At 39.9% G+C, this 26,424-nt stretch overlaps 1 protein-coding gene across 1 annotated transcript; it reads left to right on the forward strand.

The window, feature by feature from the left end:
* Positions 1–243: 243 nt before the first annotated feature.
* Positions 244–26,175, forward strand: FAM180A (family with sequence similarity 180 member A). The gene is made up of 3 exons (XM_035550901.2): positions 244–508; positions 24,369–24,469; positions 25,327–26,175. Exons 1-3 carry the CDS (start codon positions 433–435, stop codon positions 25,666–25,668), a joined length of 519 nt encoding a protein of 172 aa, XP_035406794.1. The 5' UTR covers positions 244–432; the 3' UTR covers positions 25,669–26,175.
* Positions 26,176–26,424: the final 249 nt, after the last annotated feature.

The raw sequence follows: 26,424 nt of genomic DNA on the forward strand, positions 1-26,424 counted from the left end.
AATGTACAGCCCCCTGTGTTACAGAGAAGTAGCAACAGATCTAGCACTCAAGGGTGTCCTTTAATGAGGTCGCTTGTGGCTGTTTATTGGACAAAAATAAATTCCAACTGGCCCATATAACAAATGAAAATCAACTGCAAAAATGTAATGATATTTATTCACACAGCTGCCAGCAAACTCACATGCACCATGAGTCATTCCAGATGTGGATAAAAACAAAGTCTGTCTGTGAAAGTAAGTTTCCTGATCCCGAGGAGACTTGGTTAGGGAGAGAAGCTGCACACTGACTTCAGCTGCACTCGGAAGATCAGACAGGTTCTCCTTCAAAGGGGGAGGGGGAGAGGAAAAACCACTTATTTATTCCTGAGAAGAAGGGAGGTAGAAAATAAAGAAGCCAATACATAGCTAGATATACGTATTTTAAAGAAAAGGATGCTTTGGAAGACTTTGTTGCTGCTGCTATTCTATTACAGTGCTCATGCCACTGTGACGTACAAATGGAGCAGAGGTAAGATTTAAGCATGAAAAAAACATTTAAGAGAAAACTTTGAGTTTGTAGATTTGGTCTGTAAAGATCTTCCATTTTATATATGTGTAATATGACCCTCACAGATCTGGAATTTCTTTTCTTCTTTAAATGGGTCAGTTAAATATTTACATAGACAAAAAGAAAAATACACATGCATAAGTAAAATTATTTATATATTCTGTTATAATAAAAAATACAAGATATATCCCAAGAACCAAAATTATGGTTTTTGCTTACTTTCTTCTTTCTCTTTCTCCTTTTTCTCTTGAATTAACAGAAAATATAGGTCATGAAACCTTAAAGCAAAAACCTTTGCAGCTACAGGTGGCATGATTTTCTGCTCTACCAGGCAGATATCTGGTAACGGGAAACACAATAAGGCACAGATTGTGCAGGATGCCTAGAAGTGCCTGTGACACTGTGCTGGTAGACTAGCACACACAACATATAAAAAGATACCTAGGGTGTTATCAGGCTTCGATGGCCAATACTACAATGCATAGTCATGATGTATTTGTATTCAAGTGTGTGACAGTAACTTATGAAACAGTTTGGGACTATTAGATTGCATATGAGATGCTTGCTTAAGAGCTAGTGAGGATGGTCTTTCCCTCCCAAAAAGGATTTTTTTGCTTCTGATACTGACATTTACAGATTTTTAAAAGAACTGGAGTCTGTTAAATCAAGCACTCAGGTGCCCGCTCCTACCCTCCAGCCCCAATCTTCCATTTCTTTCTCATTATAATTCCTTTCTAATCTGCTCTTCGGACTTGGTTTGAATTTTTTATGAGAGGCAAAGTCTGAATGCAGTAATGAAGAGATATACAATTCTGTTAAGTCTGTATCGATATTTAATTGTTCCTTACAGTCATTGGGGCTTGCTGACAGGGCATTGACCCGAGACTCAGTGTCAGGTTCTTTCCTTGGCTTTTACATCAGCCTCTTCAATGATACTGGTTGAGTGATTGTCCCTTCACATACCTCACTTTCTTGTGACTGTACAATAGAGGTAATGGCACCAATTACCTTCATGAAAACCTTAATTCTCTAGATAAGTGTTTGTCTTTCCAGTGATGACACATAAAAAGGTCATGAAATTAGAAGTTGATTTGCATATCTGAAACATATATATATATAAGTAACATATATATATATTACATATATATATATATATCCTACCTTTTGGAAGAATGAGGACATCCTATTTATGAAGGGGGAAAAAAAAAAAAAAGGTGGGGGGAGGAGGAGGAAGGTCCATTTCCATGAAATAGTCACTACACAATTTAAGGACGTTCATTGTTTGCTAAATCACTTACTTCAATTAAAAAACAACAAGACAACCTTAAAAGAAACCCATGCAATTATTAAAATCCAGTTTTAATCACCATGAACATTTAAAGGAAAACATCGGAACTCTGTTCTTCCTTTTGTGAAAGCAGATTATTTTCAAGCCGGAATCTCTACAGCTTGTTTTTTGAGACTTCAGAGGGAAAAGGAGATTCATTCACTGTTGTGATTAGGAGTTTAGTGCTCACAAGTATTATATAGAGAGACCTTCTCAGAAAGAAACCAGACTTCTCCACAGCTGATGGGACTGTGCAGATGCAAATACGTCTTAAGGGCATGACTCCTTCAACAATAGCTGCTTCAGAGTACCTCCACTCCCTTAAAATATCTATGTGTCAGCCTAACCAATCCCATCCTATTCTGCAGTATCTAGGGGGGGCAAAGCACCATCCTAAGTTATGAATTGCTCAGAAACCTCAGAGGAAATTTGACTGAGTACCGAGGCATGACACACCCTTTTGCACACTCATTACCCTTCCCTCCCTCCACAAATGACAACTGACTTTTGTCTGGATTAAACCTTAGTTATTTAAGTCTTGTCCAACTCCCTATCTGTGTTTTGCAATAGAAAAGCAAAGACAGATCAGCATCTGGTGTGATGGAAAAGAAATACAAATCTGCATATCAACTCCATATTGACTAGTAGTCCAGTCTGTTTACAAAACAGTTGGACAAGTAGTCCTGCATTTATTACCAGCAGTTTTTGTTTGTTTGTTTGTTTATTTTCCCAATAGAAATGATCAGTGAAAATTGGATAAAGCAAAGTCTAGCTTTTAATTAATTCATTTTTTTCTTTTCACTGGGGGCATCGGGGCACTTTGGATGCCTAAGCCCTGTAACCAAGTATTTAGTCTTTGCTCAAGAACAAAGTCATGTGAGGAAAGACGAATGTGCTTGTGCTTAGTGGTGAGTGGGAACACCAATCTGCCACCTCCCTGTGCCTTTATGAACATCAGTAAATGAAAAAAAAAAAAAGTATAAACAAATCTTAGGTTGTTTTGTTTGTTTTGTGTGTTTTTGTTTGTTTGCTTGTTTTTTGTTGTTGTTGTTGTTGTTTTTCTTTTTTACTCCCTCATTCATTTGCATTAAAAATGACACACAATCCTCAGCCTGCTGAGATCCAGCTGTGGACATTGGTACAGAAGTTACAGGCATACTTTAGTCACTAGGATAGACATGTTTAGAGAATTAAAGTAAGGATACTAAGTGAGCACAAAATGATTTGTTTCATCAACACAGATTTCCTCAAGCCTTCTGTAGCCTTATCCATATGATATTAGGCTCTTGAATTTTATAAAGTGCATGTCTAGGGAAAAATATAATGTTAGGTCTCTAATGAGTTGCTTTCCCTATGGAATGGAAGAGGTGAAGTGATATTAATTTCTGAAAGGCCTAAATAACAATTGCAGTCCTTAAAAGATGTGTTTGTTATAGAGACCAAGCAACAAACCCTGCCCTTTGACAATAAATAAATAAAAACTAACAAACAAACAAAAAAGGCACATACTGCTTGCCACCCAGTTGCTTTCTTCACAATGCTCTGATGAGCATTGATATGTTGAAGAGCAGAAGTGAGCTTCAGATCTACATTATAACAATTGTCTATTCCCTGAGGGGAAAACCCTAAGGCAAGTCTTGCTATACATTTCATCTCAGCTGGCAACATTTGCTTTAAGGGCTTCCTAATTCAAATAAACAGCACACAAACAGTAACATGCCTGTTATGTGGTTGCTTGGGGAGTGAAGACAGTGTGATTCCTTGTGGTTGTGGCGTCTTGGACAGCGGGAAAGAGATGCAATGGTAAGTGGGGGCTGGAGAAGGAGATACTGGAAGACAGAAAATTGAAAGATACAAAAAAAGAAAACCTTAGTGAGGAAAGGATATATTATCTATATTAATACTTATGAGGTTTCATGCTTTTGGGAATGGCTATGCTGTGCCCTCCAGACCTTCAGCATTATTACAGTCACATCCAGATTTATCTGATCCACTTTATTTTGTACCTCTAGTGCCTAGTGAAAGTCAAAAGGTTGTTCCATAACACCAGGTGAATACTTTGTTCTCCTTAGAGGCTCTCTGAAGAAACAGTTACTTGGAAGAACAGAAGGCCCATCCTCCTTGATTTCCCAACAGTGCAAACCTTTAGTATTTGCTCTAATGTTGTGGCAACTGAGTTTGCGAGTTTGATGGAGCAGCTGCTACATGAAAAACTCTTGCAGGCTGCTTCTGCTGCTGGGCTTAGCTGCAGCAGGCTGGTAGCTCTCCAGTGCAAAGAGAGGGGGAACTATGCAGAAGGGAAAGAGAGACTGGCTGCTACTAGAAACCCAGCCAGTCATTTTGTAAGGAAGCAGAGTTTAGCATTTTCTATCCTATGTGATCATTTGCTGCATACCAGGTTGCTGGTGATTTTACCACGTGGAAAAAAGATGAAAGCCTTGGAATTAGGGTATGCACAGCATCTCCACACCTTTCAACCTTATTTTCCTCTCTTCCACCTCATCTCTTATTGCACTGTTATGGCCAGGTACTCCCTTCTCAGGCAACGTCTGGGATTCCACCACTGACAGTACTGCTTGTTCAACACTTTTGGCTTGGATGGTGTGAGCAAAGGGAATGTGGCTTGAACACAGAATGTAATTATGACACAAATGTTCAAACACACATATTCACCTAGCAGACCTCAAGGATACCAAATTATAGTTTTGGCTTCTTCAGGATATGTTGAGGTTTCCAAAGGTCTGGCCCAAGAGCAAAGGCAAATTGCACCAGCTTGACTGGGTACAAGAACTTTTTAAAGTGCAATATCTATTTAACTTCCTTTGATTTTCATAAAGTTACTGTTATCCAATTTATAAAATAAATACACATAAAACACATATTACCCATGCCTGGCTGTGTAAAGTATGTTTCTTCTTATGGAGAAAAAAAATATTTACCTTTTCTCTGGCTCCTACATGGTCACTTGGAAAATTGCCTCAGCTGCCCCGACTTCCCTGCTTGTAGGACCCATTCCACTGACCTTGATCCACTTGATCAATCTGCTGTGGATTTTCTTCCCACCTACCTTGAGTCTATTTCAGCAGCCTGTACCAATTCCTGTGAACACACGTTTATGGGCTGGAGTGTCCTGGTTTGGGGGTTCATTTGCCTGATGCAAATCACTAACGCACTAATGATCACAGCTATACCTGTAAAGAGAAGTAGGCACTGTGTGAAAGAGATTAAAATTCAGAAGAATTATTAGCTTTGAAGACACATAACCTGAAGAAGACAGCTTTTATAACTATGCTTTTATTTCCTCAGTTCCCTTGCAAAGACTTGTAGAACAGATGAGTGTAAATGTATGTCATAAGCTTAAATAATAGATCTTTGAAAAAAAAAAATCCCACACTAATAAGTAGAAAGGAGTCATTTAAAGACTGTTTCCTGCTCTTTAAGAAATTAGAAGTAGACAAACACAAAAATATGTTTTGAAGCAGGAAAAAAAATGAGAATTAATGAATGAAGGAGGCAACTAGGACATCTGCATGGCACAGTGGTGTGCAGAGCAGAGGTCACAGACCCAGGGTGGAGGTGGCACAGCACAAGGCAATGAAGGGTCCCTATCTGGAGTCCGACCAAGGTGACAGTCACATCGTGGCATGTACCCAAGGGAATGAGCTGTGCCTTTCAGCAAGGGTCGCCTGTTTGGACCTCATGCCACAATGATATGGCCATACTGCATCTGGCTCTGACATGTCTGCCCTACGCTTTGCTGTGTGGCACAGATGTGGTCCTCCTGTTCCACTTAGCAGATCCCTTGGACATCAGCCACAGTGGGAGTCTGAAACTATAAAACAAGGAACTGTTGCAGGAAACAGTAGGGAGTAGACTGAAGAAGGGGCTGAAAAGGGATTAATTCTTTGTACCTGTAAAAGCTGCTCAGTGTTGCAAAATATAACCAGACTACAATAGCCCCTGAATGAATTTAACCTGAGTAGGATAAATATCCAATAGGGTAGGGCTGCAACTGTAATCAAAATCCTTTCTAGCATGTCCTGATTTCCCAAATGCTCCTCTAGAGGCAGTCTTAATTAATTTAAGCTGTATGGAGTATGATCCATGAATCAGGATTCACTGTGGATACCTGATGCTGAAAGACATACAAAGGATGCTTAAAAAAATCAAAGTTTATAATCTCTTCTAGGGCAATGGTGCTAAACTGTGATGATATCAGAGGAAGGATAGATTATAGTTTTTGCATTTTAGTAAGATCACAGGTGGATTTTGTACTCTATAAAATCAGTCATGCTGTTAACAGGGAAGGATCTAAGTGATTCTGAGACTCCTATCACCACAGAAAGCAGCCAAAAAATGGCTAAACCTTACAGCCCATATTGTCATAAATTGGTTGACAGAATCAAGTTAAAAAGGAAAAGAGCTCAATAATTTTAATGAAATCTAGGTAAAAAAACATTAGAACATTGGAAAGAGTTATGAAGTAAAGCAGTTTTCTCTTCAGTATTTGCTACACTAAGTGAGAAGTAGAAGATGAAAGTGACCCAGTAGAATCTTCTCAGTGATCCCAGGTCCATCCCAATACTGAGGACTAGTGAGCCAGTAGAACACATGCTGTTACTTTTATTTTTTTAATTATTTTTTCAGGATTTCTGCATGCCCCACATGTATTCGCGTAGGTCCCAGATGTAGAACTGCCATGGGATCTGGATCAGTATACACACTCCTTATCTCCCAGCCAAAGGACAGCTCAGAAGAACCTCTTGCCATCCAAATCCCTCCTTACACTTTCAGACTGAAATAGCTCTCTTCATCTTACTTTTACCAACCCAATCACTGCTCCAAATGCACGCTATTAAGCCAATGCTCTCCTCCACAGGCGAAGCAGCTCTGTTATGAATTAAATAACTCATCTACACTTGCAAAGACTGTAGAGCACTCTGTGAGTCCTATCCTGATTATCTTTTACTCCACTGCTCTGGCCAGAGACCCCACTAATACCTGACATCTTGCAAACAAACATAGGGTAAAAATTTTCCCTTCTCCAAAGAACTTTCAGTGTAATTAAGGAGAGTAAGTGTTAACACCCCTTTTCTTTGTGAGGCACAGAGTAATTTAATCATTTGCTCTGGGTTTCTTCAGGATGACTGCATGTGTGTAGTCCTGTATATTGGTTAGTGGTGATTATATATATATTTTTTTCATGTTTCTGAAGCATACAGTGCTTTTCTTGTTTTCTTGGGTAAATCATTCCAGATTCAGCAGGAAGGTAATGACTTCTCAGGCAGAATGAAGTCCTGTCAGAAGGACTGAACAGTACAGTGTCATTGAAGAGAAAGTCAGCAGGTCTTAATGAACATCATCAGGCTGCAAAGGCTGTGATTACTCAGATTGTGGCAGGCAAGATGTAAATCACTGAGGTAAAACATGGAACAGTGGAGTAATTAACTGTGCATGCAAAGCCAGTGCTCAGGTTCAAGGCAGGACAGGACTTGTATGCTGGGCTGCAGTCCTGGAGACTAAAACTGGACTCTGCAAAACCATGCACTCTCCCTCTGCACCCCACTGAAGGGAGCATCTGAGATGCAGAGAACCTAGCAGGATGCATGAACCCTGAGTTTTTAGCAAAACAGGGAGCCATGTGATGAGTGTCTTGGTCTGATGTGGGCAAAGCCATCTGTTCCTTGCTTTAACCTTAAAAGCACCAAAATGTGCAAACCAGCAGCACTGAGGTCAGTGAGAGTTTTGCCACTGTCTTGAGGGAGGCCACAACCTCAGTTGTTCTCAGTAACTTTGTTTCCTATAGTGAACCCGAGTGTTAAAAGCTGCCAGCCTTGAAGGGTTATCTGTTGGTTAAAGTGTTTTTTACAGCAAAACGTCATTATTGTGGGTGAAGCTCATGCAAGTCATCTGTGTGGATGGCTGATGGTGGGAAACAGAGAAGGAAATGTATCAAGGTATCACAAAAAGGAAGAAAAAATCAAACAGGATGAACTACAAGTAACATTTGTGCGAAGACACACAGACATAAACGTGGTATATCCGCCACAGCATACTCACTCATTGGGAGACATTATACCAGCCTGAGTCTGCATCCCAAGTCATGGGGCTCCCTGGCCTATTCAACATTTTATCCTTCACCAGTAGTTCTCTTTAACCCCCCACCCTGAGGTGCTGCAGACTGCAACCATAACCTGGCTTTTCTTGCCTTGCTTCTGCTGCGCTTGTGGCAAGCAGAGCTCTGTACTGGGCTTAAGGCTAAGAAGAATGCAAGGAGGAAGAGAGCAGAGTTAAATAAGCTCCACTATTCCCAGTTTCCACTAACATTCCTTTCCTCTGGTGAAAGCGTATGTGGGGCCTTTCCTGGCTCAGCATGCTGGCTCGGTTTGGCAGCTCCCCAGTTCCCCTGAGATCGGCACGCATACCGCTCATCCTCTGGAAATTCCTCCCTGGCCACAGGGAAACAGGTCACCAGCCAGGAGCTGGGCTCCAAACTCCAGGAGTCTCTCTGCTCAGAAGGAGCCAGGTGGGTAGCTGAAAAAGAGTTGCTGAGAAAGAGAAAAATAAGCTCTTCAAAGCTCAGAGGTTATTTGGGAGGAAATGGGGTGGCAGAAGGGCAATGCTGTCCTGCAAGCACTTGATGGAGACCCAAATGCACAAGGTCTTCTGTGTGACCCACCCACACTCTTCCCTGGAATGGCTGTGGGGGAGCAGAACATTTAGGTTAGATTTTGCCTAGTTGTGAAGAGAGTAAACTGCCCCGGACTAGTTGTGGATATCTGCTGAGATCCAAAACATCATGATTTCATCATTTCCATCTACTTGGCAGGTGGTGGGATACCCCAAATGGAGATGACGCTTCTGATCTCTTGTCTGTTTTGGAAAAAGTACAGACTTTCTAATCTGACAGGACTTTTTTGAGTAACTGAGAGGGAAACGAGAAGCAAAAGGAAAAGGCAGAAATGCTAAGAAAGAAAGAAGAGAGAAAAAGCTGAAGACAAAGGTAGCAAATTGGAGGAATTGGCATGAATGAGAGGAAAAGAGGAAAAGAGAGGAAAAGTTGACAGAGAGAGAAAATGTGATAAATGTGGATGGGAAAGAATAAAGCACAGATTTGCTTAAGAATAGGGTAGCATTCACCCTCTTGTCAGTGTGGTATGCATCCTCATTTGAACCTGCTCTTCAGCAGATGTCCATCTGTCACAGCTGGTCTTCATCTTATCTGTCTGCTTCTCAGGCTCATGGGCTGGCTGCATATATCTGCCTTTTCTCACATAAGCAGGACTCACATTTTCTTGTGGTCCTCACCGACCTGCCAATGCACCAGGATGGTGAGATTCAGTAGTCTGGGCAATTCACTACTGGTCACAGTGTAAAAGGTAAAGTTACCGCTGCTGAATCAGAAAGGTGTCAAGGTCTCCACATATCTCCTTTTGTTTGCCTCTCTCTGAGCTTTTTAAACTATGTAGGTATGAAAGGAACTCTCCCCACTTCCCAAGAAACAGCCTGTTTTTTCCATGGAAGTTGCAAGAAGGTTGCTCTTTTAAAAGGTTATAGGGCTACAGCATTCCCCACTAATACCCGTCATCTTCTCACATTAACATCAGTCATAGCAGCAGTGACACAGTGGCACGTCCCTGTTTCCCCCCCATCAGTCCCTGGAGAAATGCAAGCCAGTTCTGCAAGCCCTCTTTTTCCTCCCTGGTTTTCATAACGCTCACAGCCATGACATTATGTTTTTGTTTGTGCCTGGTTCTAAAGAGGCACAAAGTAATTTTTTTTATTGAATTTATTTATTAAATGCAGATTCTATGTCTGAAAGAACTGTTTGTGACTTAAACCCCCTCCTAAAATAAAAGACGTTTAACGCATGCTTCATTTTCGTTTACTGCTATTGTTCATGACTTGGCACTGAACAAGCTCCATTTCCAGTTAAATACTACTTGTAGACATCCTGATATAGTACGGCATGTTTTAAGTGAAACCATTCATTTGTCATAGTCACAGCAGCTTCTGGTTTTCTGGATCGCCATGCCAATTTGGCAGAAAGGTTTGAAAGGTGATAAGTCTAACGATAAAAACGTATATAAAGCTTGTTTTATTGCTTTCTTTCACAGGGGTTTTTACTAAACAGAGCTCAAAGGGGCAGACTTAGCTCAGCTTGTACTTAGTAAGCCCAAAGATCAGTTGGGTCCACACAAAAATACCCAACAAGTTTTCCTCAGTTGTGTGCCCCATTACAGGAATCTCATACAATCAGGCCCAGTTAGGCCCAGTTAGGCCCGAGTCGCAAAGGGAAGTGTCAAACAATAAGAATAGCCCAAACCTACTTTCTGTCTCAGGTCTGGGGTTCTTGCCATCATTGCCTAACCCTCCTGCCTTTCTGCACCAAGTCCCTGTCTCTCACCATGCCCTGTCTCTCCCCAGAATCAAACCCAGATGCACAAAGACAGCAGCTGCTTGGCTGAGCCCTGAGCAACACTGAATACAGTGGATGGAGGGAATCCTCCGGGAATGCAGGGAGCTGAGAGGAAGATTCAGATATTTATCAGTGGAGCTGAGAAAGGCAAGGCAGTCACAAGCCACCCATCACACAGACTGAGGGGTTGTCTTTTCAGGGTGTTGTATTTCTCACTTTCACAGTGAGGAAATGTTGTGGGCTCCAGATTATGAAGAAGTATTTCAAGAGTCTACCTGGTATATAGCTAACCATGAGAAATTACATTTCCCTAGAAAGACACTTTTTTTTTTTTTTTTGCCAGAAATAGTATTTAGGGAGCAGGCTGTTGGATGTTTGCTGGGAAGTTCTGGATGCCCTTCAAACCCTGAATGACTAACTACATGGACCACAGACCATCCATCCAGCACAGATCTTCTTATGTCAGCCCAAATCTCTGTGCGTGCTGCTCACAGCCAGCACTGTCTAGCTGAGGTGAAGTCTAAAGCAGAATGAGATGTTCATATATTTCCTACAGAGGAACGTATGGGGACTCAGGCAAAACAGCACATCGCTGCAGAGCTCTATTTCTACTTGCACACATTTGCCAGTGAGGTAAACATAACCAACCCATCATGTGTGTTAAATACTCTGTACTCATTCCTGCTTTCTACTTACTTGATCAAAGAGATGTGTGCATCATTTCCAGCTGGCTTGTTCACTCCTGATTGAATTCATGCTGCCAAACAAGACAACTGTCAAAGAAACAAATGAGTCTCCCCTGACACCTCTGCATGTAAATGCTGCTGAACCTGAGGCTGGACTTCAGCACCCCCTGAATGCCTGCTTGCTGAAGTGGAAAAGAGTGCTGGTCCTTCAACAGGGAGCAGCTATTTGAATATATTTCATTTTACTTACCTGTTTTCAAACTACAGTGCATTTCTTTACAGGTGCTTTTGTTGACAAAATAAAGCAAGCATTATTTATATGAAGTTATAAATCACCTTCTGAATGTCCCTTTCACAACAGCCTAGAGTGCTGTCTGTAACCCAATGCAGCTGCTAATCCATTGTGTCCTAGGAGCTCAGCCAGCTAGTTTGCATTCTACTTCATCTTTAATGTCTGTGCAATGCTTAGAGGTCAAAATGGAACTTAAAGAGTACTGTGGCTCCCATTTAGAAACATAAATATGGGGACAAGTTGTCCCTACCTCATTTTGTGGCCATGCGAAATGTCAATCTACCATTATAAATAATTAGTTTGGTGTGTGTGTTGTGTGTGCTCCAGTACCTCAGACAGTGATTGCCTCAAATCTATAAGGTAGACCAATAATAATATTCCCATAATATGACAGAAGCAAGTTAGATGATGATGGCATAAGATGAATATCAATCACATGCTCAGACCTAGATGATCTCTATAAGCTTCCCTAGTAATCATCATTACCACCAAACTGAGGAAGAAATGTCATGCAGAATTATCACACAACAAAGTCTGGTTTTCATGAAGAGTGTTTCTCTAGACACAAGACCACAGAAGTCAGAATGACCTAAAGATTTTTCATTAGCAGCTTATAATGACAAGCAAATGAGTGTAAACATACTGGCAAACTTTTCTAAGCAAACATATTTCATTATGAAAGCATCAAATTGTTCAACTTCATGAATCCAGGAAAAATCCAGGAAAAGGCATGTTGATATTTACAATGTATCACAGCAACTTGCTTAAATTGCTCTTCCGCAATCATAAAAATGTCTTCTCTTCCAGTTCCTTCATACAGAGGAGTTAAAATGAAGAATAAATTCCCAGCTGGTTTCAGTCAGCAACATGATAGATATTTTCACCGGAAATCAAGTCTTCCTTCCTTACTCCAGTTTCACTCTTCCTAAGTATAGAACATGAGATCATTAGCATTTTTTCCTTAAACATTTACTTAGACTATTTTCCTGGAAGCAAAAATCCATTTTACAAGTTCAGCTCAAAAGAAGAGACTGTATGGAAAGGAAGAAAAGCTCTGACTCTAATATCCACAACAAACTGGCAAGGTACTGTTGCCTGGGAGCCATTGGGTGATGACGTCTGTAGGTGACAGGAGAGGGAGCAGCAAAAGATACTGAGATTTGAACTTTCATTAATTTCAGAAGCAGCTGTCAGCATTTGGTTCCTTCCAGTTCCTGTCCTCAGAAGACAATGTATTTGAGTAATTTTGTTGACTGTAAGATTTCTGGAAGCCCGAATCTAACCTTCTTCTCTTCCTCTTGATTCCAAACATGCCTTTCACAGCAGAGGGCTCTCTGTGACCTGGCTGCCCACAAAGCAGCATCACAGGGCTGGTAGTGCTAGTTCAGATCAGCTGAGGACCTCGTCCATGGTGTCCTGCCTTTAGCAGTTTGCAACACTCGAGGTTCTGGCAGGACTTTCTGTATTTAATAGTGAATCCATTTGTACCTCAGTCTCAGCTTTATTTCAGCAGATTGTGAAACCTGAAAGGTCTAGAAATATTCAGATTTTAGGAGAGTGTGAAATAATAAAGAACAGTAGAAAAAGGACAGCTTTGTAAAATGGAAATCCCATATATGTGTTTGTGGAGTGTATAAAAATAATTAATTTTGCATCCATCCTTCAGATTACTATGTTTCTGACAATATCACAAAGATTGATGAAATTCTGTTGGCCCACCACTACATCTGCACACAATGAAATCCAACAATTATATTCTGTTATATTTGAGTTCTGTTAATTATTTTAGTAATATTTTCACTTAGATGCAGAAAATAACAAAATAGGATCCAGACATTCATGCAGGTGTGACCTTGACAAAACAGATGCGTTCTCGTGGCAACCCTCCCTCACCACTCCAGAAGAGACATGTGGTCCCCTCTGGTTCTTCAGCAGGGATACAGCACAGCTTTTCGCACTCCGTGTTCTGCTCAGGTGGCAAAACAGCTGTACCAGTTCAGTTCAGAAACAACGTGAATCCATCTTCAGCTCTGTTACATTCTCAGATGTCTTTGTTTTTTTATCTTCACTACTAGAAAATACACAATGTTTTGAAAACGCATTACTTCCAGAAATAATTTATTTCTTCACAAAAAGGATGTGATATCCCCCTGGTTTTTGTTTATTGGGCAACGCTGATTTATACATTTTCTCTATCCAGCACATATTCATGTCATTAAGAAAAATAATAGCAGGTGCTCTGACATTTGGAGCTCAATGAGCAGCTGTAAAAACAGCTGGGTCTGCCTTGGTTTTGAAGAAAAAGTAAAATCTTGGAGCAGAGGAAGCAGAGAAGTGGGATTTATGTATTCTCCTCTTACTGATTTACTTGAGCTTGGATGGGAATTGAAGGAAAGGGGAAGAAAATTCTGATTCTTTCTATTCTGAGGGAGAAGATATGATGAACAATGTAATGTTTATTTGTCCTCGGTTTTGAGCTGTGACGTTGATACTTAATGAGTCTGAGGAGTAACTTGTCATTTCACACGTGTGCTGCTATATGTGGGTGAGAAGTCCATGCACAATTAAAATAATAGATAGTTTGTTATCAGTTTAATAACTGTTCCTAGATCCACAGTTAACTTCTGGAATTTATTTGCTGGTTGAAGGTATTCACAAATGGCTTAAGTGAATTATTGTAAGGTCCCTATCATTTCTTCTGTTTTCCTTTCCCTCAGCTAACAGTTCCATGATCTCAGTGGGACAGTTCCCACACAATAATTCACCACAGGACAACACAATCAGCACCAGCACTAATCCCTTGTTATTTTTCTTAATCTGCAGATCATATATTATGATCATAATATAATGTATTATGATGATATCATATCATATATTATGATCATAATATCATGATCATAATATCATATATTATTATCATATATCATATCTTAATCTGCAGGTCATATATTTTAAGTCAGTAGGCCCATGTATTTTTAAATTTGTACACCTGCACAGAATTTTGTACAGTGGTCCTTTCAACAGATCCAGTGCATTGTGTTTCATTAATGCAGAGAAGGCAGACAGATTGAACTGGAAAACATCAGGAGACAGAAATCTCCTAATTCTATTGCTAGCATGTGGTAGGGGACAGCCATTCTCTCAGTTAAAAAGGCAGGCTAATCTTGAAAAGAGCTTGTAAATATATATAGTATTGGTTGTCTATCTAATGTACATGATATTGTTCCTATTCTCTGAATAGACATTTTTTGGAACTGGCCAACAACAGCAATACATACTTCCACAGAAGAATCTGAGATGTCATTCATGATTATGACAAAATCCATACTGCTCTCTGCTAGGTCTGTAGATCAAACCGGATGTTTGATTTTTTTTCTCAGCATTCATTCTTAGAATAAATTTGAAATATTCTTTGTGCTAGTTGAATTTACTCTGTTAAAAGTTCAGGAGAGTGTAAGCATAGAAGGGAAAGGAATGGTCAGTGGCTAGTGGTCCTGCAGCCTATCTTTATCTCTAGTAGGAGGAGTAACTGCACTGTGTGAGATGGCCATCCTCAGAAAGGAGACCATGAGCTTTGTGGTTAGATCAACGGTGTATAACCATGAGGAATGTCCTCTGCTTTTCCTAACCAGGACTACCATCCATCCTTACATCATTCAAGAACTGGAATCATCACCAAATGTCCTAAGAATACTTGGACCACACTTGCACTGGGAGTTGCTCACAAGGAGGAGCACTGCTAGCGTAGCAGCTGTGATGGGAAACAAGGCAGCTAAAATCTATCATGTTTTTTTTTTTGGTTTGCTGTTAGCCTTCATTCACAACCAGCCAGATCCCTGACTTGGCTCACCATGTGGCCACACGACGTAGTGTCGGTACAAAGGGGAAGAAGGAGAATGTGACTGTGAGGAAGGCATACAAGACTGCTTCTTGCAGCTGCAGCCATGATGAGGTCAGCCTCAGAAAAATCCTAGTTGCACAGACATCTTTGCCTGCCTAGAAACCAAGGAAGCCTGACTGAAAAAGAAATTGCAACAAAAAAAAAAAAAGAAAAAAAAAGAAGAACAAAAAAAAAGAAAGAAAAAAGAAAAAAAAAAAAGGCCCTTCATACTACTTGGTGCTGAAACACCAACTTAGCTGCACATTTTCCCTCCCTCGTTCCCTTCATGGGAGATCTGAAAGTAGACCTAACCATCATTATATCCCTTCACTTGTAACAGACATTTTCAAAGACATTTAGTTAAGATTGCTTAATGTTTTTCTCTTATACAAGAGATCTTGGAGAGAAGTTCCTGTGAGCAATGTGATACACATAGGGAAGGAAAGCTGGCCCTGCAATGAGGAAGGAGATATAAAGCGCAGTTTCATTTTCCACCTCTGCCTGAAGTTTCACAGGTTTCTACAATTGCTTATTGCCTCTGTGTTAGATCTGTGCAACAGTGTTAATATCTCCCTTCTTTACTGTTGCCCTTTGCTCATGTAGTGCTCACAATAGCCCATCCCCAGTTCCTGGAACTATGGCAGTAAACGGAAGGACACAATTTTTCACTTCTTCTTTCCTTCATTCAGTGTGTGTGTATTTCCTCTCTCCATTTCTGCTGCAGCAGCTTTACTCCAGCACATTAAAGGCTTTCTTGGTTGTTTGCATGTTTTTTATGAGCATAAGTAATTCTAGGTGGGGACACCCTCTTTATGACCAAGATAAGAATAAATAACGCAGCATACATTGCTCCAGGCTGGGAATTGGTAAAAATGCTGTATAATAAAAATTCCATGTGAGGAAATAAATTCTGAGACCATTTTAGTTGATTGATGCTAATCATATCTTTCAAACCATCTACTTAAATCATAAAAGTTAAAATCTCCTCCACCTCTCACAATCACAGGCTTAGGTGGACTGTTTCCTTTTCTAGAAGTCTCCATTTCTATAAACAGTTTTTTTCTTACTTATGTTAAGTAACTAGAAAGGCTATTACAATTCTTGTTTAATATAGGAACTCTGTTACACATTAATCTAATCTAATGTAGTCTAATCTAGTCTAATGTATCTCAGGATATTTATGAAGTGCAGAAATATAAAGTGGATTGGTTAAACTTTATGGAACTAAGACACCCATTTAGAAAATGTGTTTCTTTAAAAGGAGTTAAATAATAAAAGTTAACTTTGGAAAAAAAAATGATTAGGTCATTAACTAAGTAATTAAATACAATCTGTTAATAATTCGAAGGTGATTTTTTTTCCTCTTTTTTACTGTTTTTTTTTTTTTTTTTTTTCTAAACACAGTGTTACTTGTTACAGATTTTAGTAGGAAGATCTACTTCTTGTGTATCGTTATTGACAAAATTCAGACTTTCAAAATGGAGCTTTTTTCTTTTAACCTTCCATTTATAAGTAAAGAAGAAACAAATCTCTATCCTCACTTTTAGTCAACAGGCAGATAAAAGGACAGATCATTGACATTATTAATTTTATTCTTAGGAGCTAAGATACCAATGATATGGAGCTGAAAATACAGAGCGGAAAATTCTCTTGGTAGCTGCTTTTAAAAATGTGTTAGTTCATCTTGGTTTGTAATTAAAATGTCTTCTCCATCTCTCTGCTGTGTTCTCGTAAGGGGCACTGGGATTTCAAGTCCCTGTAATGGAGATTTTAATGTATTAAAGCTGGAATGCACAAGTTTTGCATAGTACTTGTTGTCATGGGAGCTACTTTTGTGAGTAACTGTAATTCCACATGCAGGTTTCAGAAGCTGGCCTATAGCACTCTGATGATTTTCCCTAGTCTTTCTATCTTTATTTTTTTGTGTGTGCGTGCATGTGTGCGTGGTTCCCTTCTTCCTGTTCCTCTTATTCTTCCTTCAACTTCCTGCTCATTTTATTTCTCCTGTGCTAAAGCAAAGTGTTCAATCATTTCTAACACCACAGTTTTATGCATGAAGACAAAATGTCTGGAAGTATTAAGAAACATTGCCTGAGCACGTTCCATTGCAGTGCTGGCCAGTCAAAGGTCAGGTCTTTTCTTGGCCGAGAATGCAGGCCCATGACAGTTTAAACACCTTATGGGTGATGAACCCACAGGGGACAAGACAAGTACAGGACAAGAAGTAAAGAAGAATGGGATTACTGCACATAAACTTGCTCATCTCAATTTTCACTGCCAACCACACACATTCCGTAGGCCAACACCATTTCACTTTGGAGGAAACAATGCTTCTGGAATCAAGATCTGTCCCAGACACAAAGTAGGTAGTTGCTTAAGAAAGCAAAATATGTATTGCCTTTGTATGACTGTAGAAAAGTAAGGACAGGAATTTCACAATCAACCTGAGGCAGTTAACTAGGGATTCCTGCACCAGCAATCGAGCAACTTAACTAAAACTGAAGCTCTTTATGTATAAAATATACTTCTGGGCTGGTTGTAAACCCTCATCAGTGAGATAATCAAAGTGAAACATGAAACAAAAAGCTTTCCTCAAGGGCATGCAGACTTTGAGACTCATTTCTTCTCTGTAGTGTATAGTCAAGGAAAAGAATAGAGACCAAAGTCAAAGCAACACTTCTCATGCACCATTAAAAAAAATCCTCTTGTGAGAGTTTAAGATATTTGCCCTAAGATCCAAAGCAACAGTGACCCCTGAGAACTGCCCAGCAGCCTCCACAGCAAGTTCAACAAACCTAGATCACTAATAATTTTTACGTAGCTTTATAATGGCTGCTGCATCTGCATATACAACTACCTTGTGGGCAGTGTTCAGCTCATTTGCTTTTGCAAATGCTTGAATTCTTCTTAAGTAAAGAAGAAAACAGAAAATCTGTTATCAGGTTATCAACAAATACCTTCTCTTGACAGGATGCTCTGGGTATTCTGAGATCCATTTAGTGCAAATCCCAGGCAGGTGAGAAAAAATTGTCATGATACCAAGAAAATTTCTAGCTCCCCAATGGAATTAACATATGCTCCAGGCTGATTAAGAGCAATCTTAAAAGGCTTATGCGTCTGGCAATAATAGAGCTATTTTCTCTCTCTCTCTCTCTCTCTCTCTCTCTCTCTCTCTCTCTCTCTCTTTTTTTTTTTTTTTGACTCTTGAAGAAGCTAGCGTATATATATATATATGTAAAGGAAAAAAAAAAAAGAAGACTGAGCAAGTTTACAGATTTGTTAAATTTTCTTTTCTAACCATGTGATTTTTAGGCTACCACTGGAGTATGATTCAAATGCTGTTATGCTCTGTTTCTCTGGGCTTGTTATAGGACAGAACAAAAATAATAACCAATGAATTAATTAAAAAAAAATGTTTTATATACTTTACTGAGCCATCATGAGCAATAACCTATCAAGTTTTACATTTTCATTTCCTTCCATGTAGTGGGTAGCATATTTGTTTCCATGCACTCAGAGCACTGAAAAGTTCTTTTGTAGCAATAACCTTTATTCTCTGGTTTACTAATAAAATGCATCAAAATAGAGAGAAATTGCTCTCCTTATAATTTGGGATGCATTCATTTCCTCTCATTGAGATCTAGGAGTCCTGACTTCAAATGTTTTTGGCAAGAAAGGGAAACTTTTGCTGTGAGGAATCAAGTACTACAGAGCTTGTACCAGTTTCTCACTACTAAGCAATGGTTGTGATCTTGTAGTAAGAAGATGGTTATGGTGATCTGAAAGGATATGGTTTTACTACAGTTGCAGGTAAAAATGTAAAGGAGTTTCAAAGATGGTTCTTCTTTTTCTGGTGCATTACTGCCTGTGCAACTGCTCTCTTCCTTGTAATCTCAGAAATAGGGAGTTGGTCTCAAAAATCTAGTGATGCCCAAATAAATGATTTTCACTACTTTCTTTGGAGTCAGGCTCTAATAATCTAAGACAGAAAGACAAAACTAGCAGCTGCAGACTTGAATTTGGCTTGTAGAACAGCTGCATTTGGGCCACTGCCTTCACATATGTCAGTAGACAAATGCTACTTTCAGGAAGTCAAGCACAAGCCCTCTTGTTACTCTGCTCCTCTTGTCCTTCATGTAAAGGGTCCAAATGAAGCAATTAGATAGTCCTTTTCCATGACCCTGAAGTCAATCAAAATAATTCCTACTGAGTCATGATCCCAGTTAAATTGGGTTCATGTCCCAGGAACCCCAGGGAGGTGTACATGCTTTGCCAGGATGGCCCCCACAGGGCCTGATTCATGCTCTTGGCTTGATACTTTTTTTTTTTTTTTTTTTTTTGTAGGGGAGGAAAATGGCATTGATGATGCACAGACAATTCAGTAGTCTTGCTGCTATGCTCTGTACTTGTTGAGCAAGCACATCACAGTGCTTGAATCAGGAAAAAAAATGCCATGAGCAGGAGCAAGTACTGGAAAGCAAAACCAAACAGCTATACTGTCACCAGTGAAACTGCATAGAAAATCTGGGAGAGGATCACAAATGTCTATCGTGTGGATACTGAGGTCCAGAAAATCCTTGCACAGTTCTTAAAAGAGATGAAAACATCTTTAAAATAAATCTATCGACAGCTTCAGACTTGACATTATATTTAAGCAGTAAATAAGTCTCTAAGATGTTGAGAGCTAAACAGTTAAAAGCAGGCCAATGAGTTGAGAGCCCAATGAGAACCCTGCCATAGCTCTTATTAAAAAAACCTGGGTAGTCCTTAAGGAGAAGTGGAGTTGAGCCAGCAGTTGTGTGAGAGTGGCCACACTCCTGCCATGAGCAAGAAGATGGGTACTCCTCCACTTCATTTTGTGGGGCACTTTCAGCTGCCCTTAGGACTAGACTTGTTGGCTGCCCACCACCTTCAGGCATGAGCAGTGGTGCACTCCAAGGCACAGAGTCAGGCTGCTCAGGGTCAGGCAGGTGGGCTGGGAACAGGTGACCATGTTCAGACACACTGCTCTCGTCTCCCTCCAGCCCTGAGGCCTCTCTGTGCAGTGCGGGTAGGCAGATCTGGGAACACTCCTAACACCTCTCTGAAGAGGGGATGCAGAGGAGGATGAGTGTTAGTACACAGATATGTAATAGAAAATGTTTACAGTAATATTAATCAAAACCTTATTTTTCTTACCTTATCTCCATGTATCAGAAGCTTTTCATTATGTGACCGCTCAGCCCTTTGCACAGAAGCACCCATAACTCGGTTGGAGATCTCTCAACGTATTTGTAACACAAGTAAAAACTATAAATCAACAGCAGCTAATCCATTGCCTTATAGCTCTAGTTTGGGCTTTCTATGGCAGTATTGACTGGGGATCTCTTCTCTTCAGAAGACATTCTCTTCATTCACAACTGCTGCCACTAAAATGAATTGAATTGTCTGAATCATCACCATAAAATGATGCACCCTGTTCTGAATCTTGCTATGACATAGGGGAGAAAATAGATAAGATATGGTAACTCTTCTGGGGAAGAAAATGGTAAAGAGATGGTAACTGTCTTTTGAAAAAGAAAACTGTAAAGAGATGGCAAATCTTCTATTTATTGGTATTGCCCAGCTAACTTACATCAGATCTAGAAGTAAATGCAGGAGGAAGTAAAATCAGCAGAAAAGTTTTAAGTGGAATTTGTAATCACCAAATGTAGAAACTAGCTGCAAATCTTTATCTGTCTCAGCTTTTTTTGCTAAACTTACATACATGTTAATTTAGTGTGATAAAAGTCAGAGAGTACTTGCTTTAAATGCTCACATGATCTCTGAGGAACTCGTGAATTCATGGAGAGGATGGTGGAGGCAGTGATGGTGGAAGGATTTGACTGCTATGCAGGAAGAAGGAGAAAGGAAATGACTGGAATAAAATGTGAAGCAGGAAAATCAGATCACCATGACAAATACAAATGAGCTCAGAAAGAGTTTCTGAGTAAAGTTTGTAAGAACTGTAACAAAGTTTAATGTGTTTTGGGAACAAGATAATGAGACCAGGGAGTCAGTGCTAGTCTGGGCCCTACAGAGGATGGTATGATTCTGATACGCATACAAAACTGTTTCTCACAGTATAGCAGCTCAGGCCCTTGTCCCTTTGAATCTCCTAAAGTAATATATGTCAACCTGAGAACAGCATGTTAGGAAAACCCAGCTGCCTTTCAAGATGTTACTTGTGATTCTGCAAGTGTGTCAGTACTAAATCAATAACATGTTATTCAATATCCTGAGGACTCCTTAAGTGAGTTTTTTTCTGGGCAAATGGTGATGGGCAGGATCTGATGACTCCTCGCCAAGCCCCACTGTAGGAACCTGCACTTGTCTGAAAGCTAAGAGCAAATAGTGTCGTGACAGAAATAACAGCACTGAAACAAAATGACACAGACAACTTTTCCATGGCTCAGGGAATATTTGAGCTGTGAACCATCTGCGTATGCATAGGTACTTTGTACACTGGGTCTGGTTCCATTGAAAAGCCATATAAAAGAGATAAAAATGAATCGTCACCATTATGGACTGGATTTCTGCCAGCTGCTTAGAAATTAGAATTTTAATTGCCCAGTAATAAAAGTTTTAATTACTCAGCAATTAGTGTTTGAAGTTTCAAGTCCTTCACAAGCACTCAAATGCATTCTCCAGCTGCCAATAGTGAAAGATGAAATAGCTCCAGTATGTCTCTGTAAAGCTATGAGCAAGAATGATGAACATCAGTGATGGAGCAGCAGCAGAAATTGTGGATAGTTCCACAGTGCCAGTGGTCAGCCAGTTTGGCTAGGTCAAACCCAGGCTGTAGGAAAGCTGTGTTCTCTTTCCAACAGCAGGAAGCAGATAGGAAGGATTCTGGAGAGGAGGTTGTTACCAAGACAGGGCATATTGACTTTCAGGTGAAGAACAGACGTAGGAGACACCTGTCCTTTTGATCACTTATATCATTCCTCCCACAATCCTCCAAACAGTTACTACACCGGAGCAAATTGAGCAGATCTGAGTTGACTCCTCACATGAAGGCAAACACACCTGCAGAGCAGAACTTGCAGACAGCTTTTGACCTGTCCCAAGCTCACCACCTCCTCAGCTGGGCCAGACAAGATGGTCAGGTAGTAAAGGCATCATGGTGGGGGAAAGACTACTGCAGAGACCAAGTAGTTGTCTGCACTTCTGTTCCTTTACTTGGTGCATTCTCTCTTTCACGATTTTAGTCACATATTGCGCAGGTACCATTCAGTTCCTTAAGGAAGTTTTAATCCAAACTCATATGGGTTTGATATTAAGCACTGAGCCTTATATGAAGAACCGTGTCTTACCAAAATTTCATGACACCCAACACTGTAGGATGTATTTACAGTTAGTAGCATCCAGCTGCAGGATGTTTTTTGCAAAATAGCAAACTATTTTACCTATACTATATTCCCCCATTAATTCAATTCCAAAATACCTTTTCCTAGATCAAGCATGAATTACTTTATACCTGGTATTATCCCAAATAATTTTCCATATGCCAGATAGCAAAGATCCTAATTAATTAAATCTCTTAGGGTCTGGTTTCTTTCTCATTGTATTATAAGATCTTAAACATCATTAACAAGTCAAAATTTAACAAAGTCAACAGCTGGAAACAGTCCAGGAAACAGGAATACATTCAGGCTACAGAGTTTAAAAGAAACTATAGATTTTTGATCTGCTTAGGTAATCAAAGAAGAAAATTCTCTGAGGAACTGTATGGTCAAGGAGCAGAGACAATTTTTCCATAAAATTAGAGTTACTGCAGAATTTTTTTGCATGTCCAGCATAGAGAGCTTTAAATAACATTGAGATTTTCTACAGGCAGCATGCAAAATCCATCACAAGAGCTTTGGCAAAAAAAAAAAAAAAAAAGACAAAATTGAGCTAGTTAAAATATTTCATGGAAAAAATATGGTGGATAGAGGGTGGGATGAAACTTCTCAGAAATTTAAAATAAGTTGAGTGTCCCATTAAATGTTACTAGTAACTATAGAACTGTTTTTGTTGTTGTTGTTGTTGTTGTTGTTTGTTTGTTTAAATATATTTAATTTGGGGGGGATGGGGCAGGAGGGTGTTCATAATGTCTTTTTTTTTTTTTTCTCCTTGTCTAAACTAGTTACCAAATTTACTTAGTGTTGAACAGCTAAAGTTTTGAAATGAAGTTCATGAGAAAATTCACCAATAATCATGTCAGCACAGCTTTAAAAACAAACAAACAAACAAAAAACAAAACCCAACAAAACAAATAAAAAAACACCTTCCTGTTTCCAGATATTAGAAGAAATCCAGCAAATTCAAACTATGGTTACCATATCTAAACATCAACATCCAAATCATATACATATAAAATTGAACAAAATATTTTTTTTTTCTCCTGAACTCCAAAAAGAGTTTACACCTTTTAATAATACCTAGTTAGCAACTCAAAGCCTTTTGGTGGTCTTCTTCCAGCATCAGACGTTTTCTGTGCTCCTGACTGTACAGTTCATTTTTTCTGTAAATGTTTTACCACACTGGGGTGCTGAGTTCAGGGATATATGAGTGTTTTATTTTCCTAAGAGAATATCCATAGTGCATTTTGCAACAGTGAATAAATGCCTAACTGTGGCAGACTGGGCTGTGTCTAGCTATAAGACTGTGTAGTATTAAGGTCATAATAAATTGGGATTCACCTCATTGAATTTAGTTGTCTTGTTCAAGCTGGTACCAGGCTTAATGAAGAGACATAGCAATTTCAAAAGGATGAGTCACTCCTTCCAGACATAAATAGCCAGGACAGATGAGGTAATCTACTCTCTGGAGGTGCTCACTGTCAACTAAAGAGAGATCAACTTTTAGACAGCTGAAACCAGGAGAAATGTAGGGTCTTAGAAGTGTGACAGCAGGAGAATGGCCTGAAGAACATAGGCTGTATGGAGGGTCAGTATTGGTTTCCCATTGCAGAGCCAGGAGAAGAACACAAGTTTCAGGCTATATTGTTGGTGCAGTTATCATTACTATTCCTTATTCTGTGGCTGCATCTCAGAGTCCCAGGCCTGGATGACAAACCACTCTGCGTTGGACTCTCTACAGATAAGGAACAGACAGTTAACCTCTAACTTGATTTTTTGATTAGAGTCAAAACAGTCCATGTGGCCCATTTTATTTACAGTGAGAAATGATACTTTCCATAATTATTTTCCAGCTATGCTTTACCCAGCTGCTCAGCGATTGAAGAGGTCCTCAGCTGCCTTCCTTAATCCAGTGCTACAAAACTCCTTGGAAGATGTGGTCCTGCTTTATGAGGTTCAGTATATGGGAGCAGATGGTTCCTCTATCTCTAAGCAAGACTGGGGTTACTTTTCATAATGGGGTTATCCATTATATGTCTTCATACCTTTACTAATCCCAGCTTTAAACCCATTGCTGACTATATAGTAGCTTACCAAAAGGGAGGGAAGAGACATATAGACACCAAATGCAGCTCTTTCAGCACTTAAGCAGGCAGCAGCTGCCTGCAGTACCTCAAATGTGGGTTCTAGCTCACTCACAGGCAAAATGAAAGACAGAGTAAATGTCTCCACTGAAAGTAACTTTCTTCCAGAACAGTTATATATTAAAAGCACGATGTATTTTAATTCTTTGATCTGAGTCTCAGTCCCAAACTAATTGTCCAAGCTATTAAAACTACCAGTATCAATCACTGCAGAGTAATCCCACAGGCATGACTCTTTTACTTCAAAATTATTCAGGTCCCCTCTTTCCCAGCAGTGGAGACTGCAGATGTAATGCAGAGTCCAGAGCTGCTGTCCCTGTGAGGGTAAATGAGCTTTCCTAGTTGTATTGCAGTCCCCTCCTCTCTAATCCTCACATAGCACTGGCAGCAACCTCTGCCTGTTTTGGACAACAGGAGACTGCCTGATTTTCCTCTTCCTCTCTCCTTTCCCCATAGCCTGTCTCTAGTTTTCCCAGGTGGGTAACAGAGGAGTCCAATATTCACACAGAGACTTTCTGGTTTGCCCCACCGCCAGCCAGTGCTCTGAGAGGTTTGTCTCCATTTGACCTGTAGCAAAGACCTTAGAATATGTTGTTAATTTGTGTTTACTTTGAATAGAGTCTCTTGGAGAAGATAAATAGCTTTCTGTGTTCTGATTTTGTACCAGTTTCTTTTAGCTGAGCTTGACATTGACAAGAGTCAGAGGATCTCTATCAAAGATGAGGAACTGGCTTCACTGAGGAAGGCTGCTGAGTTTGACACCATCTGCAATGAGATTATCCCCAAGAGCATCACAGAGATCCGCAGGCTGAGTAGCAGGCTGTCCTCCTACCCGAGGGTCCTCAAGAAAGAAGACTTTGAAAGGACAGTGCTGACCATGGTCTACACAGCCTACAGGGCTGCTCAGTCCCAGGGGCACCAGAAGGACACTTGGGTTGAATCTTTTGTCAGTCTTTACAAAGCCCTGAAGCACGACCTGATGTTCCCATACAGCAAAGAGCCATCATAATGGGAGACTTGATACAACTCAGCCATCTCTTCTGGTTGATAAGGGACACATGTAGCACGTCCACCACTTTATTCTATAAAGAATTTAATAGCCTGCTTCATGAAAGATTATTTGTTTTCTAGCTCCCTCTTGTGGAATCGACTTTATAGATACAAGTTAAATGGGGAAAAAATGTTATTTTCAGTCCCCAAACTTTGTTTTTGTGCTGGCTTAGAGGCATGTTTTGTGACTGGAAAATAAGGGAGTCCCAGATGGGTATGCCTGTATCTAATCTGTATGTTTCCTATAAACAATACATAAGTATATGATGCTTATGCTCACATACTTATGTGTATGTGCTGGAAAATGCTGCTTTCCTAGCTGGGAAAACAAGTTCATATTTCAGCTGCCCAGTAAAAGAATATTAAAAAGAGTTGCAAAGGTCCTCTGTAAAAGGCAGAGGATTCGTTACTGTCAGCCTCCAGAAATTATGGAAAATATATTAATTCCAACTATTCTTGTAAATAAGCACTGTCTGACTCACTTCATTTGGCTGAGCCAATTTTTAATCACAATAACATTTGTAGAAGACAAAGGGCATTGTGAACACCAGCAGCAAACAATGCCTGTGAACATATTCCCTGCTCCCCAGAACTGCCCTTCCAAACAGTCTGCAATGACTCTTTCACTGTTTGCACATGACTTTGCTTCTGCTCCTTTGTTTTTGAATAGAACATGGATTTGTCCTCAGTGGAGTCAAAGGCAAAACAAAAGCCC

This window comes from Cygnus atratus, chromosome 1, assembly GCF_013377495.2.
Source record: "Cygnus atratus isolate AKBS03 ecotype Queensland, Australia chromosome 1, CAtr_DNAZoo_HiC_assembly, whole genome shotgun sequence".
Taxonomy (NCBI): domain Eukaryota; kingdom Metazoa; phylum Chordata; class Aves; order Anseriformes; family Anatidae; genus Cygnus; species Cygnus atratus.